This window comes from Colius striatus, chromosome 11 (assembly GCF_028858725.1).
Source record: "Colius striatus isolate bColStr4 chromosome 11, bColStr4.1.hap1, whole genome shotgun sequence".
Taxonomy (NCBI): domain Eukaryota; kingdom Metazoa; phylum Chordata; class Aves; order Coliiformes; family Coliidae; genus Colius; species Colius striatus.
The window spans coordinates 8,566,267-8,590,155 of NC_084769.1; the positions used below are offsets into that span (position 1 = coordinate 8,566,267).

At 46.0% G+C, this 23,889-nt stretch overlaps 2 protein-coding genes across 2 annotated transcripts in view; one reads left to right on the top strand and one right to left on the bottom strand.

Moving 5' to 3' along the window:
• The first annotated feature begins 1,144 nt into the window (after nt 1-1,144).
• On the top strand, nt 1,145-23,500 carry LYPD1 (LY6/PLAUR domain containing 1). Its single transcript, XM_062004795.1, has 3 exons — nt 1,145-1,297; nt 2,311-2,448; nt 22,662-23,500. Exons 1-3 carry the CDS (start codon nt 1,246-1,248, stop codon nt 22,895-22,897), a joined length of 426 nt encoding a protein of 141 aa, XP_061860779.1. The 5' UTR covers nt 1,145-1,245; the 3' UTR covers nt 22,898-23,500.
• Nucleotides 23,025-23,889, bottom strand: part of GPR39 (G protein-coupled receptor 39) — an 80,917-nt gene continuing 80,052 nt past the window's right edge. The window contains exon 2 of the mRNA XM_062004794.1: nt 23,025-23,750. Coding sequence (XP_061860778.1) covers nt 23,257-23,750 — 494 coding nt within the window. The 3' untranslated portion in view covers nt 23,025-23,256. The remainder of the gene's footprint in view (nt 23,751-23,889) is intronic.

A 23,889-nucleotide genomic window follows, 5' to 3' on the forward strand; every position in this document is an offset into this window, starting at 1 on the left:
GTGTCGGGGTGAGTGTGACAACTCCACCCCTCAGCCCGTGCGCCGAAGGGAGCACGGGTGCAGAGAGGCTTCGCTCATTTAGATGAATTCGCGACTAAAAAGCAATTTAAAGCTTAATCCGGGCTCTTCGCTTGCCGATAAGGCTGCGAAGCGATCAAAGGGAAGGAGAGAGGAGTCACCCCTTCAGGGAGGCCAGCGCCGTTCCGGTGCCGGCGGCTGCTCGCCGCTCCCTCCTGCCGTCTCGGCCCTCGCGCGCCCCCGCCGCCGCCTCAGCCCGCCCCGCGCGCGCCCCCGCCGCCGCCTCAGCCCGCCCGCCCGCTCCGGAGGGGCCGCCGCGGCCCGCTCCGGAACCGCCGCCCGCCCACCCACCGCCAGCGAGCTGCCGGCCCCCGGCCCAGCCCGCGGAGGAGGCGGGGAATTGCCGCACCGGCACGTACGCTGCCGTTTCCCCGCTTTTTACGCGTGAAATGCCTTTCGGGGGAGCGGACGGCACCTGTCAGTGAGGGGCTGCGCCCTCCCTCCCTCAGGCCCTCCCGGGGCGGGGGGAGGCTGTTGCGGGGCAGCTGTGGGAGACGAGCGACGCCTCGCAGCGGGGCCGTTGCGCCGTGCGGGGTTCGGCCGCGCTCCGGCAGCCACCTGTGGGCTTCGGGCGGGCGGGGAAACGGAGGGGGCCCAGGGCGAGCCGCCTCAGGGGGCCGGGTGCCCGCTGCCCGCGCTTTGCAGCCGTCCCCCGGGGCCTTGAGGAGGGGAGAGCGAGCCGCCCGGGCGGGCAGGGGGCGGCGGGAGCCCGCCGCAGCGCTCCGGGAGGGGGACGCCGAGGTGGGCCGTGCTCCGAGCTGCGTGTCGCGGGCAGCGGCGGGCTGCCGCCTCCGTCGCTGAACTTTCCCAGTCTCGGCGAGACGAGGTGCGGGGCGGCTGTCGGGGATCCCCGCCCCGCTCCGCCGGCATCACATGGTGCTGGGGAGCGGGGGGGGGGGGGGGGAAGGAAGAGGGGGGAGCCGCCCCCCAGCTCGCCCTTCTCGTACAGTTTCTTCCAGTCTCAGCGCTCAACTCCGGCGAGGCTGGAGCGCGGCGCGGGGCTGGGCAGGGCGGGCGCCGGGCGGGCTCCGCCGCCTGCTCCCGGGGCGCGTCTCCGCAGCGGAGGCGGCGGGGAAGCGGCACCAGGGCGCGGCGGCGCCGCTGCTCCCCTCCTTCTGATGCCCCTCCGCGGCTGCACGCCAGCCCGGCGGCCGCGGCTCCGGGAGGATGCGGCTCTTCTTCCTCGCGGCAACTTTCTGGGGATTGTGCCTGGCTCCAGGTAAGGGGCTCCGCGCCGCTCCCTCGGAGACGCCTCCGGCGAGCCCGGCGCTTCCCGCAGCGGCCGCGGGGAGGCTTCGTCCCTTCGTCGTCCCTCGACGGAGCTGGCGCTGGGCGCTCGGAGAGAACCCCGCGGCCGCACAACTGCTCGTGGAGCAGCGGAGCCCGGCCGTCCTGCCCGCGGCCCCCGGAGCTCCCCGCCGCCGGCGAGGGCGCAGCCCGCCCCGGTGTCCCCGGCGCCGGCTCCCGCGGGGCGAAGCGGAGAGCGCTCTGCAGGCAGCCGGGCCCGGGGGCTGCCGCCTGCTAAAGTGGGATGGCGGTCAGCCCCCAAACGGTCCCAGCGGAGTGGGGCCGGGGCTCCCGCGCTGCGGGACGAGGCACTCGCTGCTCCCCGACGGGGCTCCGGGAGCCACCACGGTGCGGGTCCTAGCAGAAGGCTAGGAGGAACGGCTCTAGGCACCCGGAGCTCCTCGTTTGCATGATAAAGGACAGAGGTGAAGAATGCTCCGCAGCTGTAATTGCGCATGGCAAAATAGTAATTAAATAATTTGTAATTAATTAGCAGCTAAGTAAACCTGTCGGCACAGATAAGAGCCGAAGCATATCTATTAGCGGCGTCGCTCTTCCCAGAGCGCGGGTAGTTTTTCTCCCGCCGCCTTGAGGCCGGCCGTGCGACGGGCAGCGGCCGCCCACCGGAGCCCAGGCCCGTGCCCGGGTCCCGCCGCCTGCTGGCGGCAGCGGCCCCGGCGCCGTGGGTAGGCAGAGCCGCCTCCGGGCCCCGCGGAAGGGCGCCCGCTGCTTCACCAGGAGCTGCGCGTTTAAAGCGGACCCGCTGCTAGGGGGGCAACGCGCTTGCTTTAGGTGATGATTTTTTTTTGGTCAAGTTGTACTTTGGCTGAGCTGTGGTGTCGTTAGGGACAGTAAAATGCGAAGAATAAGGTTTCTGGCAAGTGTTGATTGTTTATTGTGTCAAAAAAAAAATATTGTTCTGAGCAAAACTCTTATCTGTTCCAGGTTTGGGCTTGCAAATACAATGCTACCAGTGCGAGGAGTTCCAGCTAAATAACGACTGCTCTGCTCCAGAGTTCATCGTAAATTGTACAGTGAATGTGCAAGACATGTGTCAGAAAGAAGTCATGGAAAAAAGTTTTGGTAAGACTTTGATAACCGTACTCCCGTTTATTTGTGCTGGATAGCATTTGTTGCTTTTGGCTCCACCCATTCCACAATCTTCAGCCACAGATGAATCTGGCATTCCTACCGAAAGGGACCGAATTCAATTTCTTCTGAGTGACTTTGCGGCTCAATGAAGTTAATAATTTTCTTTTAAATCTGGTTTAAAAACTGAAGGATGCAAGCGAAATGTTGATAAAGCTGTTAATACACAGTCTTATGAGCCTCAGACTTAGTTTCCCAGCACTGGGAAATTAATAACAACAAGTTAGTTTAATCTCATTACAGTTAATTACATGGGCTTTTTCCCCAAGAGATGGAGGAGCATTAAATTAGTAATTCCCTCCTTTCTTTTATTTATTCTAGCAATTTATATGCTCTGAAGGCTCATCTTAAGGGAAGGAAAGCGTAGTCATCTTTGCCTTCATCCATAAAAGAAAACATCACGCGAAAGGGAGAGAGGGATTAAAAGAACATTTGGAGGAGTTTGGTGGGGGGGAGAGGAGGACACAAGTGGATGTATTTGCCATACTCATTTTCTAAGTCTAAGGGGGCTTTTCCTTTGCTGTAGTTAAGTTAGCATCCTTGGAGATAAATGTGTTCAGGAGGAAAGTAGCTGTGATTCAGCGTCTTGCCTTCTGTTGTCTTTTGAGCTGTGTTATAAATTGCTCTTTTTTAATTCAGTGTCATGGGGGGCATCGGAGATTGAGAAGTGTCTCGGCTTTAGGCCACCACGTTGGTTTTTAGCTGTGTGAGCAGAAGATCGCGGCCGCGTGAGGGACCTGAGGGCCGGGCGGGCGGCAGGAAGCGCTGTGGGAGGGGAGTTGCTGCGGAGCCGCATCCCACACGCCCTGGCCGCGGCGTTGCGGGGGCAGCGGAGGTACTGCCCGGCTTGCCCGGGCGTGGAGGTGACCTCCCTACCGAGCGGCAGGAGCAGAGGTTAGGGCTGGGATTCAGAACTCTTACTGAGGGGGAAGCTGCTCGCAGGGCTTGTGCATCCTGCAGCTGAGGGCAATGCTTTAGAGCATGGGGTTTGCTGATGTAAAGTGCTGTTAGTATCAATCAAGCTGTAGTCTGTCCTTTCTGGATGAGTCTTTCAATAACCGCAGGATCCCTTTCTACTGAGCAAATGTGTGCAGCCATCAGTCTTGAATAGGAACATTGGTTCTTTGCATTAGAAAACTATTCATTAGTGTTTTCAAAGTGCTCATCCATCAGGTAGTTGCACTAGTGCTAGTAGTTTCAGGTTGCTACCTTATGAATCATAGATAAATAACAATTGTTACAGATCAAAAGTAGCTGATCTGCTGGTACTTTGTTTCATCCTGGGTATGGCTATCTCCAGCAACTATGTTTCTGTGAAATATTTAGGAGCTGTCCAGTGTAGATTAAAAACCTGTGTATTTAAAGGAAGTTTAGTCTCTTTCAAGAGATACAGGTATCCCTGTATCCTATTGGAGTATTTCATTCCAAGTTTACTTGGTCAGGGTGATGGCGATGGCAGATAGCTGACAGCTTGCAAGGTACTCTTGAAGTCTGAGTATCTCCAAGTGGGTGTTTGGAGGCTTTGCTCCCTGCACACCACAGCTTCCCTAGTACTTATAATAGCTTTGAATGGTAATTTGAAGGGTTATAAACATGGTAGGTAGACAAAGACAAAAACAGCTGTCATTTAATTCTTCAGAGTTGTTTGGTGTTTTCTAATATCTTCCCTGGTTCCTTCATGTTTTCATTTAAATACAATCTCGTTATCAGCCTTCCAGAAACATACCTGGGATCTTCCCTTCAGGTGAAGGTTAGCAAAGTATTTTCAGTCAAGTATCCCCCTCACAGACTGATGTGCCGGTGCGGTGAGCAAGTGGGCTTGCACATGTGCACACACACACAAAGAAATACACACTGGGGTTATTTAACAGATTTTAGACATACATGGATGCATAGTTTGTCCTTGTGCGTATGAAGAAATTAGGTCATAATGTAGTGAATGAGGAGCTCTTAAAAGAAACTTGAGTGGGGTTGGGTTTTTTTCTGTGCAATTTTGTATTGTCTCTGAGCAGATCCTTGGATTTTCCCTTTAGGAGGTAACTAGCATGCTGTGCATAGCAGGTAGCACTGCTCTACATTTACTTCTATAAATGCAATTCTTACTCAATTTTTTAAGCTCAGAGATTGTAAATTTCAGCTAGAGAAGAAATTGAAGTTTTTAACCTATTTCAAATTGAGTGAAATTTACATTGCAAGCTTAGTTTCTCTGTTACCCTCAGTCAATTCTAGAGAGGATTGGTTGTAAAGCAGAGAGGATTCAGTTCATCATCCTTTATTGTTTCTTTTTCCTAATTGATATTTAAATGTGTGTAATGTAAATGCTTTATTCTCTCAAGTTTTATTTAATAATTCATTCTGTTTCTACCAGTATATTTCATAATTTTATTCTTTTGGTTGTTGCTTATCACTGAAAGCTGAAATGTTTCAAATATTGATTTTAATTTATAATAGACTTGAGTTTGATTTTTTTTAACCCAGAATGTGAGAGATAGGAATTTGCATTTATTTGACAGCACAATCTCATAATTGGAGTTTTTCCTCTTGACTAGATACAGTCAAAGGAGTATAATTCAATTTTTGTAGACTAACCCATTTTTTTTGTCCTTAATAAAATATAGCTGTGTCGGTGAGCAAAATGTTACAAGTTCTTCTAAACCTTATTTAAAAGTTAAATTTGGCATTTTGAGATAAAATTCTGAATCAGTCACGTGGTAGTCATCACCCTTCCTTTGCAGGATGCATTAATCCACGTGTTGGTGTTGCTATCAAGGGGATGGCTGCCTTACATTCTCTGCTGTGCCTACAATAGTCTCCAGCACATAGCCAGTGACTTTATTCTTACATATTAGTGTTCACCGAGTTGTATGATAGCATCTCTAGGGGTCAACTTCATTTCCAGATTTAACTTCCCACAAACTGTGCAGTGGAGAACTGCAACCTTGGGCAGTTTTGTTTGTTATGTTGTAAATAGTTCCCTGTGCATGGTGATAGTTAAAGTAATCCCTCCTCTGCAGTTGTGGTGAAATTAGGGTTGGTGCTTGCAATGTCACTGTGTTCTATCAGAACAGGCTCTCAGTTTCTGGAGAACCAATCTTGGCAAGTACTTTTTGGCTTCAGGTGAGAAGTAGCAGCAGCATGTTCCCAACCCAGAGCTCAGGAGTGGCTGTTCCTGTGGCAGCTGCTGATGTGAGCAGCTAAGAACGCAGGTGTTGGTCACTAGCATTTCAGCAGGCACGTCCTCCTGGCTGTGGTAGTACCAGGTAGGAATTTGCTCCGTTGCACAACTTCAAAATGACTTGAGCAGTATTGTCCCTGTGTATGTGATGAAGTGATTATGAGGAACTAGTCCAAGTCAGCCTCCCCTGCCAACATGCGCTGGCTGTGGCAGTTTGTTTTTCAGTTACGCTTTGGGGATCTATCAGTGCCCAGAATTGGAGACTTTGTCAAGTAAATAAAACATTTTTTTTTCCTCACTTTAATCAGATTTGTATTTAAAAATTGTGTTAGAACAAGTATTATGCACTTGTGTCAATGTTCTGTACCAGTGGGAGATCAAGGATAAGACAGTATTTTGCCTGCCATGCAAAATCATGGAAACTGATTCCCTAATTTAATCTTTAAAAAAAAGAAAACAGTGCTTTCTTGCTTTAAAGGGAGGAAAGGTGAGAATGGACAGTGACATTGAAGGTGACACCAAGTCATTTTTGTCCCATAGAAAACAATGTGAAAGATACGTTTCTAGTGCATTCTTCAGCTGGATAAGAGGTGTTTGAAAACTGCAAATGAAACGGTGGGCAAAGGTTCAAAGTTCTTGCTTATGATAATTCCACTTGCTGATAACTTGTGGAAATACCCCTGGTAGAGTCCCCTCTCCCACTTGCCTTTCCCCTTCCCATCTATGAACTTTTAACTTGGAAATCGGAGTGGTCCTTGGTTTTTAGATGTATATAGGAACAAAGACATCCCACAGTATATTGGGAGCAGACAAAATAGCTTGATATGTAGATGAGCATACACAGTAGATGCTTTTATACATATATTGTGGAAAACATACTGATAATGAAGTTTACCTTTTACTGAAGGCAAGAACTATCTGGATGTAAAGACTGATCTGAAACCTACTTAAGGCAAAATTAAACTTGCGGTGAGAATAGATGGAATAAAGCACAAAGGTGATACAAACAGCCCAGAAAGGTACCAGTCAGAGTTTCTCAGAACTCCCTGTAACCCACCCATATGGATGTTTGGAGCAATGTGCTTGTGCTGTGATGTAGTTGTGAATGTCCTTTTGCTAACTTTTACTTTTGCAAGGAAAAAAAAGAGATCCATAGTAGCAAGACTGATATTTTAAACTGTTTGTCTATATAAAACTGTGAGATTGTTGATGAATTTTCCTTTGCAAGTGAGCTGGGAAACAACCTCATTATTTCTATTAATCTGCAAAGAGAAGCTTCTCTTGTCTGTTTGATTTACAATGATCCTTTTAATGTATTTATGTAGTGTATAATCCTGCAGTGTAATTAAAGAATTGCCATATTTGTGTGCTTAACGGTAGTGCATGGGAACGTCACGAACGAGATCATCACCTCACTATTGAGTTAGAATCTTAGTTATTTGTTTAACTCCTCCAAATTGGTTTCCCAGTCATTTGTTTTATCAGGCAGAGGGAAACGGTGTCTAAGTTGTGTGATGAGTTGGCCCATGGTAAAGTCTTTACCTGCAATGATTACTGTTTTTAATCCTGCCATGATGAAGTCGCTTCGTGTATGGCTGTTAAGAATGGCAGAAGCACATGCTTTTTCCGGTTTTCATGTGTAGCATCCTTTAGTACTAATAGTAATTGCATACTTGTATCAAGGGGAAATTATACCCCAGTGTACATTTATTGACAAAATGATTAAAACAGCAAACAAAGTTTAATGTCTCCAGAATCACTGTAGGCATTAAAGTTTTATAGGTAGTAGCAGCAGCCCCGGTATCCATTTAGAAACAGTAAAAGATCCACTGGGTTGGAAGTGGATTTAGGAGTTTTATTTTCTTCAACACTGGTTATTTTGGTCAAAGCACATCAGCATAATTTAAAGAAACTTTTATTATTTTTTTTAGTCAAAGTAAAGCATAATACAATACATTTTTACTGACAATGGAAAAAAAAAAACCAACCAAACCAAGAAAAAGCCTTGGTGTGTGACAGATGTTACCTGCAACGTGGTGTCTCGTGCTGCCAGGTGCCCAGTGAAATGAAGGTGTAGTAACCAATACTGGAAACATGCAGTTCATTTTTGGTGCTGAATAAAAGACTTATACTATCTGTTGTTAATTTGTCTGTATGCTGAGAACTTGGAGCTGTGGATTTACTGCCATTCAGAAACACTTCTTCAGATGCCAACGCTGTTTTCAGAAGAATCTTAAATCACAGAATGGTAGGGGTTGGAAGGGAACCTAGAGATCATCCAGTCCAACCCCCCCTGCTAAAGCAGGTCCACCTAGATCAGGTCACACAGGAATGTGTCCAGGTGGGTTTTGAAAACCTCCAGAGAAGGAGCCTCCACACCTGCCCTGGGCAGCCTGTGCCAGGGCTCCCTCACCCTTACAGCAAAGAAGTTTGTCCTTAAGTGGAACGTTTTGTGTTCCAGCTTTTGTCCATTACCCTTTATCCTATCACTGGATACTACCTTTCCTTAGTAGTAAATTCTTTCCAATCTTTGGATTGCTCAGAAAATTTCCAGCCATGTAGGGGATGAACTGTGTGCAGCTAAGGAGAGATTGCAAAGAGGGAGTAGTTAGGTTGCTGTGCTGCCTTGCAGGATGGAAAAGTGACAGTGAAGTGAGCAGTTCGAGCAGTTTATGAGTGGAAATTCAAGACAAAGATCCAAGCACGGAGGTGAGGAAGGGCTGTATTATTGTAAGGAAGATGTGGTATCTGGTCCAGTGAATTTCATTTCCCACAGGACATGGACAATAGCTTTTTATGTTATTTTATTTCTCAGACTCATATGAATGGTATACAAATGAATTTTGTGATGATACAGTGCACACAGCCCGGTGTCTCGTAAACCTCTTTACAGAGTTTCCTATTCCATTTCACGCACAAATGAGTCTGTGTTTCCAAAAACTTTTTGTGGCCTGACCACTTGTCTTAGCTCCCAGGGACCTTGACAAAACATTAGTGAGCGTATTTTAATTAATCCAAACTGTTGTTGTTTCCATTGCTCCTTTGTGGTCTGGATAGTATGGATACAACCTCTTTTGACAAATAAGCAGCGAGTCTTTGAATGTGGAAAAAGTAATATAAAAGGCAAATCCTACTCTGAAAGTGATCAAGCTGTAAAACTGTAAGGATGCAAATAGCTAAAGATATAAAAGCTGAAAGGATTTCAAAGGTACTGGCATGTGAGTGTACATGTGTGAGCTATTCCGTTGCAATTGCCAAGGACATTAATTAGTAGGATGCAACAAGACTATTCACGTGTAAAATTATTTATGGGACTTACTACAGGGGTGTAGCATTTTAACATAGGCAAAGGCATAACGACTGTGGCTTCCCAGTTCATTTCAGCAGATAAAGATTGTCGAGGAAAATGCCCATACGGGATTCTGAAATGTAAGTCCAAGTTCCCCTCCCTCGCTAGAAGATCAAGTGCATTTAGATCTTGATACCTGAGGCCCCTTGAATCTTGATACCTTTGTACCAGAAAAGCACAGATGACAGAAAGCTGTGAGACAGCTTTGAAAGATTGTATGTTTTAGTGCTGGACTATAAATCCAAGTTAGTAAGCAGAGAAATCAATAAGGATAGTAGAAAACAAAAGGATTAGGTATGCAGGTGAAAGATGAGCTTTGACTTCTGGTTTGTAGCCTCCTGTGGCTTTAAAAAAATACATAGTAATACTACCATTAACTACTGTACTTTCTCAGCCTGTGTGTTTTTAAGCAGCTCAGTGCCTTGCTTCTGCTTTGTGATGCTGTAAGCAGTGACAAAGGTGACTTTGTGCTGTTGTTTATATTATCAACAATGCAGTTTTGAGTCATATTTCTAGTACCAGAATTAGAAGACATGGAGATATGGTGGCAATCCAAACCCTTGTCCTCTATTGGTCAACAATTGTCCAATTTTCTTCTAATATGTTTTAATTTCTGCAAGGTGTCATGTCAGGGTCAGAGGGAGAGTGAGGAGGTCAGTTTTTCAGTGTCAGAAACTTCCCATTACTTTCTGGGAAAAAGAAAGTGCAACTTTTTCAAAGTGCCTAATATCTTAAGGAGCTGTGTGGTGGATTGCCCTGGCTGACACTAGGTACCCGCTGAAGCTGCTCTGTCACTTCCCTCCTCAGCTGCACAGGGGAATGAAAATAGGACAGAAAGCTCATGGGGTGAGATAAGGGCAGGGAGAGATCCCTCAGAAATTACCATAACAAGCAAAACAGACTTGGCTTGGGGAAATGAGTTTACTTCAACAATCAAATCAGTGTAGGATAAAGGTTAATAAAACGAAATCTTAAACCAACTTCGCAGCACCCCTCCCTTCTCCTTGGGCTCAATGTCTGTCACTCCTGATTTCTCTACCTCCTCCCCACCAGTAGGAGTGGGAGATTGCAGTCAGTTCATCACACATTGTTTCTGCTGCTCCTTCCTCCTCAGGGGGAGGGGTCCTCACACTTTTCCCCTGCTCCAGCCTGAAGACTCATAAATTACTACATGAGTCCTTTCCATGAGGTGCAGTCCTTCAGGAGCAGACTGCACTAGTGAGGGTTCCCCACAGGGCCTTACATAAAACCTGCTCCTGTGTGGGCTCCTCTCTCCCTGGGTCCATGGGTCCTACGAGAACCTGCTCCAGCGTGGGCTTCCCATGGGGTCACAGCTCCTTTGGGCATCCCCCTGCTCCATCCAGTGTGGGGTCCCCTGGGCTGAGGGTGTGTCTCTGCTCCCCGTGGCCTCCACGGCTGCAGGGCCCATCCTGCCTCACCATGGGCTGCACCACGGGCTGCAGGGGAACCTTTGCTCCAGGCCTGGAGCACCTCCTCCCTTTCCTCCTCCTCCACTGCCCTGGGTGTCTGCACAGCTCTCACTCTCACTATTCCCTCTCCTCTCTCTGCAGTTGCTGTTGTGCAGGTTTTCCCCTTCTTATCTCTGCTCTCCCAGAGGCGCTGCCACCGTCACCAATGGGCTCGGCCTCGCCCAGCGGCACGTCCGGCTGGGAGCCGGTTGGTGTTGGCTCTGTCAGACACTGGGCAGCTTCTGGCAGCTTCATTAGCATATGATGAAAATATGCTAATAGAACCAGGCAGGGATTGTGGGGAGATGTATTTTGGTTTTCTTTTTTTACAGAATTACATATTCTCTGAGAGCCTAATGGCACAACTATACTTTTATCTTGTCTGCTGAACGCATCAAAGGGAGGTGTGGAGATGGAATAGCTGCAACCCTGAAACACAGCATTAAAACCCAGGGAACGTGTGACGAAGCTTTGCAATAGATTTCAAGTCATTTCATTTCGGTGCTTCAGTTTTCACATGTGGAAAACACTGACTATGATTGCTTACTGTATTAATTAGCAGTTTATAAGGCAATTAGTACATTTCATGATCAAATTTCTGGCAAGGTGCAAATTATTTAAACCACTCATGAGCTCCAGAGAGAAAGTTGAGAAGATGAGGACTCAGGAAGAGTTAGTATAAGAGGACATGATTGGATATGGTGATACTTTACACTGCCTTAAAGTGTTTATTTTAACAGTGCATTTACAAATGGGGAAGGAAGGATTTGGGTTGGGGAAGCTTACTTCATATTGTAAACCAATACAAATAGGAGTCCTGCACCTGGGGATGGAACAACCCCATACACCAGTACAGGCTAGGGGTTGACCTGTTGGAGAGCAGCTCTGCAGAAAGAGATCTGGGAGTGCTGGCTGGTAATAAACTAACCATGAGCCGGCAATGTGCCCTCGTGGCCAAGAAAGCCAATGGCAGCCTGGGATGCATCAAGAAGAGTGTGGCCAGCAGGTCAAGGGAGGTTCTTCTCCCCCTCTACTCTGTCCTGGTGAGGCCTCATCTGCAGTACTGTGTCCAGATCTGGGCTCCTCAGCTCAAGAAGGACAGGGAAGTGCTGGAGAGTCCAGTGCAGGGCCACCAAGATGATCAGGGGAATGGAGCATCTTTCATATGATGAAAGACTGCAGGAACTGGGGCTGTTTAGTCTGGAAAAGAAAAGACTGAGTGGGAATCTCATTAATATTTACAAATATCTAAATCATGGGTATCAGGAGGTTGAGACATCCCTTTTTTCTGCTGTATCTAATGACAGGACAAGGAGTAATGGGATAAAGCTGGAAAACAAAAAGTTCCACTTAAACATAAGAAAAAACTATTTCACTATGAGGTGATGGAGCCCTGGCACAGGCTGCCCAGGGAGGGTGTGGAGTCTTCTTCCTTGGAGGTCTTCAAAACCCACCTGGACATGTTCCTGTGTGACCTGATCTAGGTGAACCTGCTTCTGCAGGGGGATTAGACTAGATGATCTCTAAAGGTCCCTTCCAACCCCTACCATTCTATGATCTGCCTAAACCTATGACTGTTTGAGGAAGCACAGTGTCAGAAGAATGATTGCTTTTCAGCAGTCACTCAGCTTTGAAGACATTTAGGACTTTATTAGATAAAATATGTATAAGCACTTTCTCTAGAAAACAGCAACATCCCAACAGGACGTTTTGCAGTCTGTGGCTGTGTGTGTGAACAGGTATGAACTAAGGAATAGACAGTTATCACAGCAAAACCACTGAGGCCATCAAGAGATGGGCATAAAACCTGATATGGAAACTAAAAACCATAATTTAGAAGCCAATTTGTGTATAGTCTGAAGCCAATTTTGAACATCACAGACAGTAAAATCCAAAAATGTGTATTTTACATCCCTCGGAAAGGGATATTAAATGTGTACACGTTGTTCTTGCACCAGGAGAAGTTCTTATTTTAGATTTCAGCAGGCATCACAAAAAGAGCTTTTATAACTCCTGCTGGGTGCTGAATTTCACTCAAGTGGAGTGTAAGCAAGGAAGAGCTCAGGGCAAGAAAAGAAAGGATGAAATACACAATGGAAATCACAAAGGAAGTGTGGATAGGCAGACAAGACATCGAGTCTAAGCACAAGAAGAAGGAAAACTTGCAGATTCACCAAGACCAGAAAATTGACAGTTTCTGTGAGTTAAGCTAATTGGAACTATTGGATATTAAACCAAAGTGGGAGGGTATCAGTTTCTAACCACAGTCCTTGGACTTGTCTTTAGGAACAGAGGCATTAAGAGAATACCAAAAGCAAGTCACCTACCAGTCAGGGCAGCTTGCTGAAGCCAGAGCTGGGACAGCTTCTGGGGGCTTCTTGGGGGTTATGTACATGACAGCAGATGTCCACTGGTGGGCAGTTTTCTGCCTTTTGCTTGGAGGAGATGGGCAAGATTAAGCACTGAAAGTAAAAGAGTTGAGTGGAGAAATTCTGCCCAAGTTGTAACAGCACACCTCAAATCTTGCCTTGATCTGCCTACTAACTTTCTGAGTGAGTTAAAATACAAACCCTTTCTAAGTGCCTGAAGCTATGATTCTGTGTGTGCCTCCAGCTCCTGGTCCAGTCTTGACAAGGCAGGTTCGTGACTGCTCAAGAATGCCTCATTCCTGGACCCTAGCTGGGCACAGATTGTTTTCTAATGCTCCAAAAGCTCTAACACAGCAGGTGTGCTCAGAGTACGTGCAGAAGATTTTGCTAAAGCAATATTTGTCGAATGAGTTGCAGAAGGCAAATCTGACTTTATGCCTGCCTACAAAATTGGGTATGTACAAAACACTGGAGCAAAAGCTTTCCTTAAAAACGAGGAGTGTCAGCCACAGGACATGGAAGTTAGTGTTGGATAAAGCAATGTGGTCTACTTGATGAGAGTCTCACTTAAAGCTAAGAGCTTCGTGGCCATGAGGCCATAAGCTGTTCTGGGGTGAAGCGGAGGGACACTGCAGAAAGAAGTTTCAGAGCAGCTGTGTCATAGGGTGGGAAGGTGACTAGGTTTTTTTTTAGCAATATGATCACTGATTTGGGAAGTGCTGTCACAGCACAGCTGCCTGTTTTGGCTTTGGAGACTGTATTTTTACTGAAGGACAGTCTTGAGTACAGGTGAAAACTAAAGTTACATTCTGCTTGGATTGTGGTGGGCTTTGAAGTTGGAGAGTGAAGGAAGGGGTGCTGCTAAATGTATATACTATACACATATATGCTATACTGTAAAACATAAATCAATAGTTATAGGAAAACCAAGAAGGACATAGTCATAGGGAAACTAAAGATAAATAAGTGTATACTGTGATTATTACTGACAGGATAATAAGATCCCCCCTCAGTCTCCTCTTCTCCAGACTAAACAGCCCCAGTTCCCGCAGCCTTTCCTCATAAGGAAGATGCTCCAGTCCCCCGATCATCTTGGTGGCTCTGTGCTGGACAGTTCCCCGTCCCTCTTGAGCTGGGGAGCCCAGAACTGGACACAGGACTCCAGATGAGGCCTCACCAGGGCAGAGTAGAGGGGGAGAAGAATCTCCCTTGACCTGCTGGCCACACTCTTCTTGATGCATCCCAGGCTGCCATTGGCCTTCTTGGCCACGAGGGCACATTGCTGGCTCATGGTTAGTTTATTACCAACCAGCACTCCCAGGTCTCTCTCTGCAGAGCTGCTCTTCAGCAGTTTGACCCCCAGCCTGTACTGGTGCATGGGGTTGTTCCTCTCCAGATGCAAGACTCTGCATTTGTCCTTGTTGAACCTCATGAGGTTCCTCTCTGCCCAACTCTCAAGCTGGTCAAGATCCCGCTGAATGGCAGCACAGCCTCTGGGGAATCAGCCAGTCCTCCCAGTTTGGTGTCATCAATTTTGAATCAGAAAAATGTAATTAAAGACTATAATCAATAGTGACCTCTATGTAAGTTAGATGATGGGACAAACAAGTTGGCTGCTAAATTAAGATCATTCTGTCAGCTCTAGTATCTTGGTATCTCGGTGACTGAACTGTGGTTTTCAGTATTGGTTAATGGCTTTTGTGGTGCATGGAACTATTTTGCGTATGTTATCATTGGTTATAATTTGACTTTTGACAACTCATATTCTGTTCATCAGGTTATGGTTAGTCTCTTGACATATTGATTATTGTCAGGGTATATTTTGAATATGACTGAAATGACAACGTTGAATGTTGGTCAGGGTCTGGGTCCGGCCACCCTCAGCCTCTCTGGTGGCTAGGGATGGGCTGGAGCTCAGGGCAGCTTGCTTTCTGCCTTGCCTTCTGGTGGTTGGTGTTTGATTGGAGTGGGGACAGGACAGTCCCAAGATGGGAAGGGAACACAACAGGACAAACCCAAGGTGGACCCCAGGTGGAGCAGTTGCCTGGGAGGATTGCAGTTGGTGGTGTTTTGGAGAGCAGGAATTTTGCCTGAAGTGGTTGTGAATAACCTAATGGAAGGCATCTGCAGAGCTGGTCTCTGCACCACACCCTGTTCTTTTCACTGCGTTTACTGTCAGTGTATCTGTGTGAAACCCTTTATAACGGTGATGTGAAAAGTTTTGGTCCCCTTTTGTTACAGTTTAGTGTGTGTGTCTGATACCCTGTGTATCAGTATGAAAATACGTGAGCATGTATAAAACCCTTTTTACTGTTATATGTGCAAGAAGCCAGATGCTTTGAGGAAATAGGATAGGGAGATTGAATGTTTGATAGATATCAGAGTCTCCTATTCTGCATTCAATAAAAAACTTATATCTGTAGACAAGCATTTTAATAGTGTAGTGGGAGCTACTGGCAAGCAATTATTTTTAAATTAAGAAAACAAATAGGAATATACAAGTTTTTATACTTCCCAAATTCCCCCAAATCATTTCTTGGATGAGATCTATTAGAACAATTAGAAGCAGAAATAACCTTTAAAAGGAAAAATGGAACTAAGAATCAAAAAGATCAATCAGTTGAAATTTTAAGTCTGGCTTTAATATAGACTGGAAAGAAAAATTCATCCCCTCGGGAGATCACCAAGATTGTAAATCAGGTACATTCAGAAGTGTGGGCATCTGGAACACCTGGCAAAGCAAGAAATGCAGCTCACATCAAGGTGGAATTAAAGAACGGGGCCAGCCTGGTGACAATGAGACAACATCCTCTCAAACTAGAAGATCAAAAAGGAATAAAGGAAGTAATAGACAACTTTTTACGTTTTGGACTATTAATAGAAGGTGAATCTGAATCTAACACACCTACTTTACCTGGGAAAACATCTGATGGAAAAAGGTACTGATTAGTATAGGACTTTAGAGCAATAACCAAAACTGTTGAAGACTCACATCCAGTAGTGGCAAAGCCATATCCTTCATTAACCAAATTAAAAGACAATCAAATATGGTTCACTGTTGGATCTAGAGGATGCCTTTTACTGTTTAGAACTGGCAGAAGAAAGTCAAAAATTGTTTGCCTTTGAATGGGAGAACCCAGACACTGGCAGAAAAAGCCAGTTAACTTGGTCAGGGTTACCTCAAGGATTTAAAAATAACCCCACAATTTTTGTACACCTATTGGCCTGGGAGCTCAAGAGCTGGGGTCTCCCACTGGAAAAGGGGACCCTGTTACAGTATGTAGATGATTTATTAATTGCTATAGAAACCAGAGAGGATTGTGTACAATGGACTATCAGTTTACTCATTTTTCTGGGGGCAAGTGGATACTGAGTTTCCCAACAGAAGGTCTAGCTGATATAATCAGAGGTGACCTACCTCAGATTTGAAATCTCAGGAGGACAAAGAGAACGTGGAACAGCATGGAAAGTTCTGTATGCCCAGACCCAGAATGGTAAGAGAGCTCAGGATATTTCTTAGAATGACAGGTTGGTGTCAGTTGTGGATATATTAATATAGACTTTTAGTGAAACAGTTGTATCAGTTGCTGAATGGGAACTCATCAAACTTCATCTGGACTGGGGAAGCTAAACAAGCTTTTAAAGGGCTCAAAAAAGAGCTCATGAGAGCCCTGGCTTTAGGGCTCCCTGATGTTTCAAAACCATTTTGGTTGTTCTCACACGAGAGATGAGGAATAGCGTTGGGGGTCCTTGCTCAACAGTTGGGACCTTACAGAAGAGCAGTTGCCTGCTCCTGGCAACTGTTCTGCCTATAACTGGATGAAGTAAGCAAAAGTTGGCCTGGGTGTTTGTGAGCAGTCATGGCCATTACTTTAAATACTCAGGAGACTTGAAAATTCACTCTAAGGTAGCACATGACTGTGTTAGTGTCTCACACTGTTTCTGCCATCCTAGAGCAAAAGGGAAGTCATTGGCTTTCCCCCTCTTGATTTTTAAGTATCAGGCTGTGTTGGTGGAACAGGATGATGTTGACATAGTAACAACTAATGCTGTGAATCCAGCATCTCTTCTCAGTGGATGGCAGCAAGGCACTATGAAAGTGGCAATCTGAAGAAACTAAAATCACTGGAATTATGACATGGTTTGTGACTGTTGTGGAGGGAATGTGATAATCACTTTGGAAACTGTGTAACTTTTGGGGGGAATAAATATGGGGTTGTTTAACTTAGTTATGCATGTTTGGTGGAGATATCCCCTGTGCATCCAGCTCGAATACCTGCTTGATAAGAACTTGGTTGTTATTGAGTCCTTGTTCCAGAATCCTTACCCAGCTGCACCTCACCTCCCACTCTTAGTGAGGAGAGTTAGAAAACAAGGGGGTTTGGAAGCTCTGGCTTTGAATCAAGAGTTGTGCTTATACTTGCTCTTTTCTGTCTGTACCTGCTCAAACAGAAGAATTGGGGGTGCCTAATACAATCATTTTCAAGCAGGACAAGAAAAAGCTTGGATCTTCTGGTGCCTTCTGCATACACACAGTATAAGAAGTAGGTGTGATGTCACCTTTTCTGGTTGTCCTAGTAACAAGTTGAGCTGTTATTCACAAGAACATGTGTCGGGCTCTGCAGACAGGATAGGTGGAAGAACTCTCACTTTTGGATTTGAATATATTGTAGCAGGAATTGTCTGTTGCTGTCAAGACTGAATGAACCTGCATTTTGCCAAAGCAGTGCTGGGGTGTGGATGCAGAGGACTAGGCTGCAGCCAAGTAGGGAGGGTGAGCTTTGCAGCTGGGGGCGGCACGTGTAGAGAATGGATCTGGGTGAGAAAATCAGTATTGCGAGCAGGAACTATAGAAAAGCCTTGAGATTGACACCAGCAGTTCATTGCGTGGAATAAGGCAGAAATCCAGAGGAAATAGTGGTCTGGGCCTTGACACTCGCTAAACATGTGGTCACACACAGGGCAGAGAGAGATGGAACCGTGGGCAGGCTGCTCGGTCTGGGAGTAAATGTTCTATGCCCGAGTCAAGCCTGAAACTGTTTGTAAAAATAATAACAGTAATTTAAAAAGGAGTTGTAGTAGGTGTGTGGAACACTACTGCATTATCACACAGATACTCCAGCCTTGTGTACTCCTGTCTCTTCTTAAAAGTGCCTGTACTTGAATTCATCCTCGTCCAACCCCACAAACCTTGAAGCCAGAATGGAGGAAAAATCAGTAGCAGGTACTTGATAGTAAAACATCATTGTAGTACCTACACATACACAGAACTCAGCTGCTGTTGGGGAGTGCTGAGTACCTGAGAGAGGACAAGTTCTTCAGTACTCATCCATCAGGAGATCGGGCAGTAACTCTGCTCTTTGTGCATTGCTAAATACACTGCTTGAGCACTAGTGTGAACTGCTGTGGGCAGGGAGCTGGGAATCACACAGAATCACAGAATGTTAAGGGTTGGAAGGGACCGTGAGAGATCATCCAGCCCAGCCCCCCCTGCCAGAGCAGGACCACCTAGAGCAGGTCACACAGGAACTCATCCAGGTGGGTTTGGAATGTCTGCAGAGAAGGAGACTCCACAACCCATCTGGGCAGCCCCTTCCAGTGCTCCCTCACCTGAACAGGGAAGAAATTCTTCTTTGTGTTTCTTTGGAACCTCTTATGTTCCAGCTTATACCCATTGCCCCTTGTCATTGGCCATCATTGAGAACAGTCTGGCTCCATCCTCCTGACACCTGCCCTTTACATATTTGTAAACATTAGTGAGATCACCTTTCAGTCTCCTCCAAGCTAAAATGCAGCTCATTAACATGTATTATTCACTTGAAAGTTCTCACTGGTCTGACCACCACATTTTGACTCTAATGATGTAGCTCTCATAAGCCTCTTGGAATAAAAATGGAACTCTGCCCAAAGCTGTAATTGTTATTTCAGTTTAATAACAGAGCTTCAATGTGAAGTTATTTGTTGAAGGTCTGTGTTTAGGAGAAACAGGTAAATCTCTTGTAGCAATCTCAAGTATGAAAGTAGATACTAAGAGCACTTCAGCACTGGTCAGGTTTAAAATATGATCAAAGAATCTTGAGCTTCTAATCTAATCACTTAGATGAGACTGAGGTACTAGATACGCAGCTATCCCAGCAAGAGCAGTGTAAAACACGTAGGTTCTTTGCCTAGCCAGCAACTCAGTGCAATCTGAGGTAGCAGAAGAGCTCCCAGAAAGATTAGCAATTATATTTCTAGGTGATGTGTTAATGAATGTATTGAGCTGATTGCTCAAGCAAGAACATCCGGTAATTAGCAGTTATGGCTGTGGTATGAGTCTTACGAGGCAGATGATAACCGCTTTGGAGAGCTGTCTGCGGTTTAGCCTGCTGGGGGCAAATGGTTCAGGAGGATCTCAGAAATAGCTTCAGAACTGGTTCAACAGTCTAATAAACCTCTATGAAAGAAAACCAGGGAGGAAAACCCCCAGGGGTACTGCAGAAGGGATGCTGCTGTCCCACCTGAGCTCGGCAGGGGACCTGAGGTAACAGGGCTGCATTAACCCCTCTGCTGGAGCAGGGAGGAGTGGCCCTGGCATCAATGTTACTGACTTATTTCCTACCACAGTTAGTCTGGAATCCCAATATGGTAGGGAGAAGGCTTAAGAATATTTTCCCCCACCTTTCTTTAATTTGTACTTTTTAAAGTGATATTGATTTAAAGTGATATTCCCACTCACAGTAGGAAAAAAAAGAAGCAAAGTCACAGCTGAAGTGTTTTAAAACCGTCACTCCTGTAGCACTAACACACTCTCTTTTGTTCCATCAGTCTTCCATGTCTGTTTTCATTGTATCTTGCTATAAGGATACTGCAGAATTAGAGAAAAAGCCCAGCCTTTCCATGCTGATCAAGTTTAGTTCTGATGTACCTGATGAAGTAGTTTGTGTTTGGCAAAGCACTGGGTCTTTGTGTGAAACATCAGCTGAGGTTTTGGCATCGTAAGCTGATCGGTGGCAGTACAGCTGAGGGTCCTTGTCAACAGTGGTTTGTCAACAGAGCCTGAGCTCCTTTCTCCTTGCAAAGTACAGTAACAAAAATGATTGGCAAGCTCCAAAGAGCCTGAAGGAAAAAATCATGGATGTGAAGGACACATCTTTGGCCAAGTAGATGTAGAAAACCTGATAGAAGTGCTGACACTTTAATTATGTAAAGAATCTCGTTACAGTTCAGATTTCTGGAGCTGGGAATGGGAACAAACAATCCTTTGGGAGTGAAATTTGCTGTGGTAAGACAGAGTTACAGAAAGCCACAGGAGAAGTTTTAAATAGGCTTTTACTGCTAGTTAGCTTATTCTATTTAGACATGAACATGGGCCATCTATGTGTGAAACTTTGAGTGCTAAAATTTAGGTCTGCCCAGGAATATTCTGTTTTGACTTCAGAAGGAGCTCAGGATGAATTATTGTGTGGAATTTCTCCTGGAGAACAGAACAGTTGTAAACACATTGAAACAGCTGCAGGACTTGGATTTTTTGCAGAAGTCTCCTCGAGGTGCCTGGTGGAAACCACACCTCAGGGAGCAGTATCTAATTGTTCACAGCACTGAACCGTTTTGGTCTCTGAATCCATAGGAAAAGAGCAAACTAGGTGATGTTTCAGGGACCTGAAGTGATGAATCACTTCCTCCTTCAAATTGCGAATGGGGCTTTGCAGAAATGCAGTGAAAAGGAAATGGCAGGAAGGGAGTAATATGGAAAACAATGGCAACAGCAAATCTGCCAGTGTCAAAAGCTTATTAGGGCCTTGGTCTGTGACTCCTTCACAGGGAGGCCTGAGGAACAGCTGAGTTGGGTGGGTGTCTGTAGCTGCAAGGAGGTACTATGTGATGAGGAGATGTGGGAGTAGAGATGGGAGAACAGTCACTGTGCCTGGTTCCACTGGCTACAGGATTCCTTTCTCAAAAGGGAAGAGGAAGGAAGAAAGTGAATCATAGCCATGGGAAGGGTCACGTGCCTCAGCTCTTAGAGGACTGCAGGAGGACCGTGGACAAAGCACCGGGTCTTTGTGGGAAACATCAGCTGAGGTTTTGGCATCGTAAGCTGATCAGTGGCAGCGCAGCTGAGGGTCCTTGTGAGCAGTGGTTTGTCAACAGAGCCTGAGCTCCTTTCTCCTTGCAAACTACAGTAACAAAAATGATGCCTCTCAATGTGTGTGCCTTTGCTGCCTGTAGCTCTTCTTCCTTTTTGAGAAAAGGCTCTACCTGCTGTGTGACTGACTGAAGTTCATTGGAGACAGGGGAAGATTTAACACTGACTTGAGGGCTCCTCTTCTTAAGTTTAACTGGACACATTTCAGAGCTCAGGTTTGCAGAGGGAGAACACAGAGCAGGGAAACCCCTGCATTGTTGGGATGGCAGCAGTGTTGTGACAGTGTAAAAGAATGGCTTTAATTACAATTCTCTGAAGACAGGAAATCCGTCTTTGAGAGCATAACCCAACGACTGCTGTTCTGCTGCTGCACTTGGCAGCACCACGGCAGTCGCTACTGCAGAGGCACCCGCTGGAGCTGCAGGTGTCTGGAGTGCTTGTTTCTCAAGTCCTCGGGGACTGAACAAGTATCTGCAAGTACTGTAAGCTCAATGCTCATGGGTCTTGGCCTCACTTCACTCCTCATCCCAAAAAGTCTCATTTGTGTGTTTAAAACCATTCTGGGACCATGCTACAGGATGCAGAGGCACCATTCTTCAAGGGTATCCTGTTTCCATGCCCTCAGAAGAAAACAGACTTTTGAGAATCCCAAATTCAAAAGGAAGAGTAATTTTATTATCCTTAGAAATATTTACCTCTTTTTGTAACCACAAGGCAATAGGAGCAAACCTCCATTACCTATTTATGTGCTCTGTGTTTTTTCCAACACATAATTTCTTCTGTACCACTTTACTTGCAGGGAAACGTTAGAGTGATGAGAAGTGGAAGTGCCACAACCATTTCCCACTGTGACAGGGGAAAAGGCAACTCTGACTTTTAAAGCCTTTTATAAACCATTTTAAACGTGTATCAGAATGTACTTTTTTTTTCCAAGTAAAAACAGCTTGAGAAATTCTAAATTTAATTAGATTGTTAGTTAAAATTAGATTCATTTAAATTACAGTTCCAAAAGGAAGGCTTTCAACTCAGAAAAGCCATTTCTGTACAAATGGAAATGTGTGTTGCTGAGGGTATTAGGCTTCAAAGACAGCCAGAACTGAGATTACCTGGAAAAGTACTTCTAGGTGGTTTTTTTGCTTTTAAATAAAGGGAGAGGGGTTAAAGTTTTGCTGATAGTCATTCTCCTTTTACTCTTGGTTTCTTTTCTCTGTGTGGCAAAGGAACAAGAAAGGAAAGAAAAAACCCACTCAAAAGGCAAATGAACAGCGCAGAGAACTGTAATTACTTCAACACCTTAACTCAGACATAGCAACAGAAACAAAAGTCCCTTTCAGGCTGACTGCATTTCAGTTATAGCTATGCAAACAGCTTATTCCAGAAGATGAAGAATTGTGGTTGTAAAATGCATCATTTAGTATACATTATGCAAACCGAGTTTGCAAGATTTTTTGCTTCTGACCATAATCAAATACCAAAACAATGCAAACGGGAGAGACTGTGCTGCTCCTGCAGTGCTCTGCCACAGCTGAGGTGCCTGCCATCAGCACCAGCGTTGCTTGTGATGTGTAAACTGGTTTTGCAGCAGCTTTCAAGCTCGAATCGTCTTGTAAAGTGAAACAATGTTCATGTCAAACCAAGTAACCTTTGTTGTGTGTCCCAGGAATCATGTACCGCAAGTCCTGCGCCTCCTCGGCAGCGTGTCTCATCGCCTCGGCCGGGTACCAGTCCTTCTGCTCGCCAGGGAAGGTGAACTCTGTCTGCATCAGCTGCTGCAACACTCCACTCTGCAACGGACCCCGGCCGAAGAAGAGGGGGAATGCTGGTGTGGTGCTGCAGGCACACATGATGCCCACCCTTCTGCTCCTTACATTGCCTCTTTTGTTTTCCTGTTGCTAAACCTCAAGCAAATGTTATTTTTTTTTGCCCTGGCACAGTTTGTTCTGTCTCCTCCTTTCTTCAGAGACGCTGCAATTATTTTCTGTTTGTTTCCAAATCCCTGTCAACAGTGAGGGAAGTTCAGTGGTTGTGGGGAGAGAGGGGCTGGTATTTTTGGCAGCTGATGCGTTGGGTTAGCAGATTGAATTTCCAGTGTGCACTAAAAAATCCCAGCAGCGGGATACAGAACTCCTGCTCTTTTTGCATAACTGGAAACAAACCCATCTGTGTTATTCCTTTTAAGAGGTAGTCAATTCCTCAGTCATTTCAATGTCCATGTTTTCAAGTTCCTCGCTGATCTGTAACTCTGCCTTATGAAGTCACACTTGGTGTTCACAGAGGCCGTTCTGCGTGTGGGGCTGGCACTCCGAGCCCCCCTCTGGCGGCACTGCTCCTGGGCTCTGTGGGCTGCACTCGGGCCCAGCTTCGCCCTGAAAAGTACTTAAGAAAACTTTGTTCTTGCTCTTTGTAGAAGAATTGCGCCTAGAGGAAATGAGGAGAGGGCGCAGAGACCGGCTGCTCCTCATTCGGGAGCTCAGGTTGGCCCTGAGGAACTTCTCCTTGTTGGCGTGCTCCAGCGTCAGGCGGCAGCGGAGGAGCTGCAGGAACACCCTGCGGAACTGCTGGGAGGAGATGGTGTACAGGAGGGGGTTCACCACGGAGCTGAGGTAGAAGAAGATGTCGGCAATGGGAAGAAGAGTGATGTACGCTCTGAAGTAGGAGATGGTCCAATCCTGCTTTGGTTTGGCAGCGGCCATGATCCTTCTGACCTGGTTGGGCATCCAGCATATGGCCAGAGTGGCAACAATCAGTCCTGTGCACAGAAAGAAGAAGAAAGAGAGCTGTATAACGTGGGGAAAAACCACTACAGGATCCTTAGTATCAGTTCTGCACTTACTCGTTAGAAAATAGTGCCAATTCTCCACGTTTCACTTGACAGCTTTTCCTGCCAG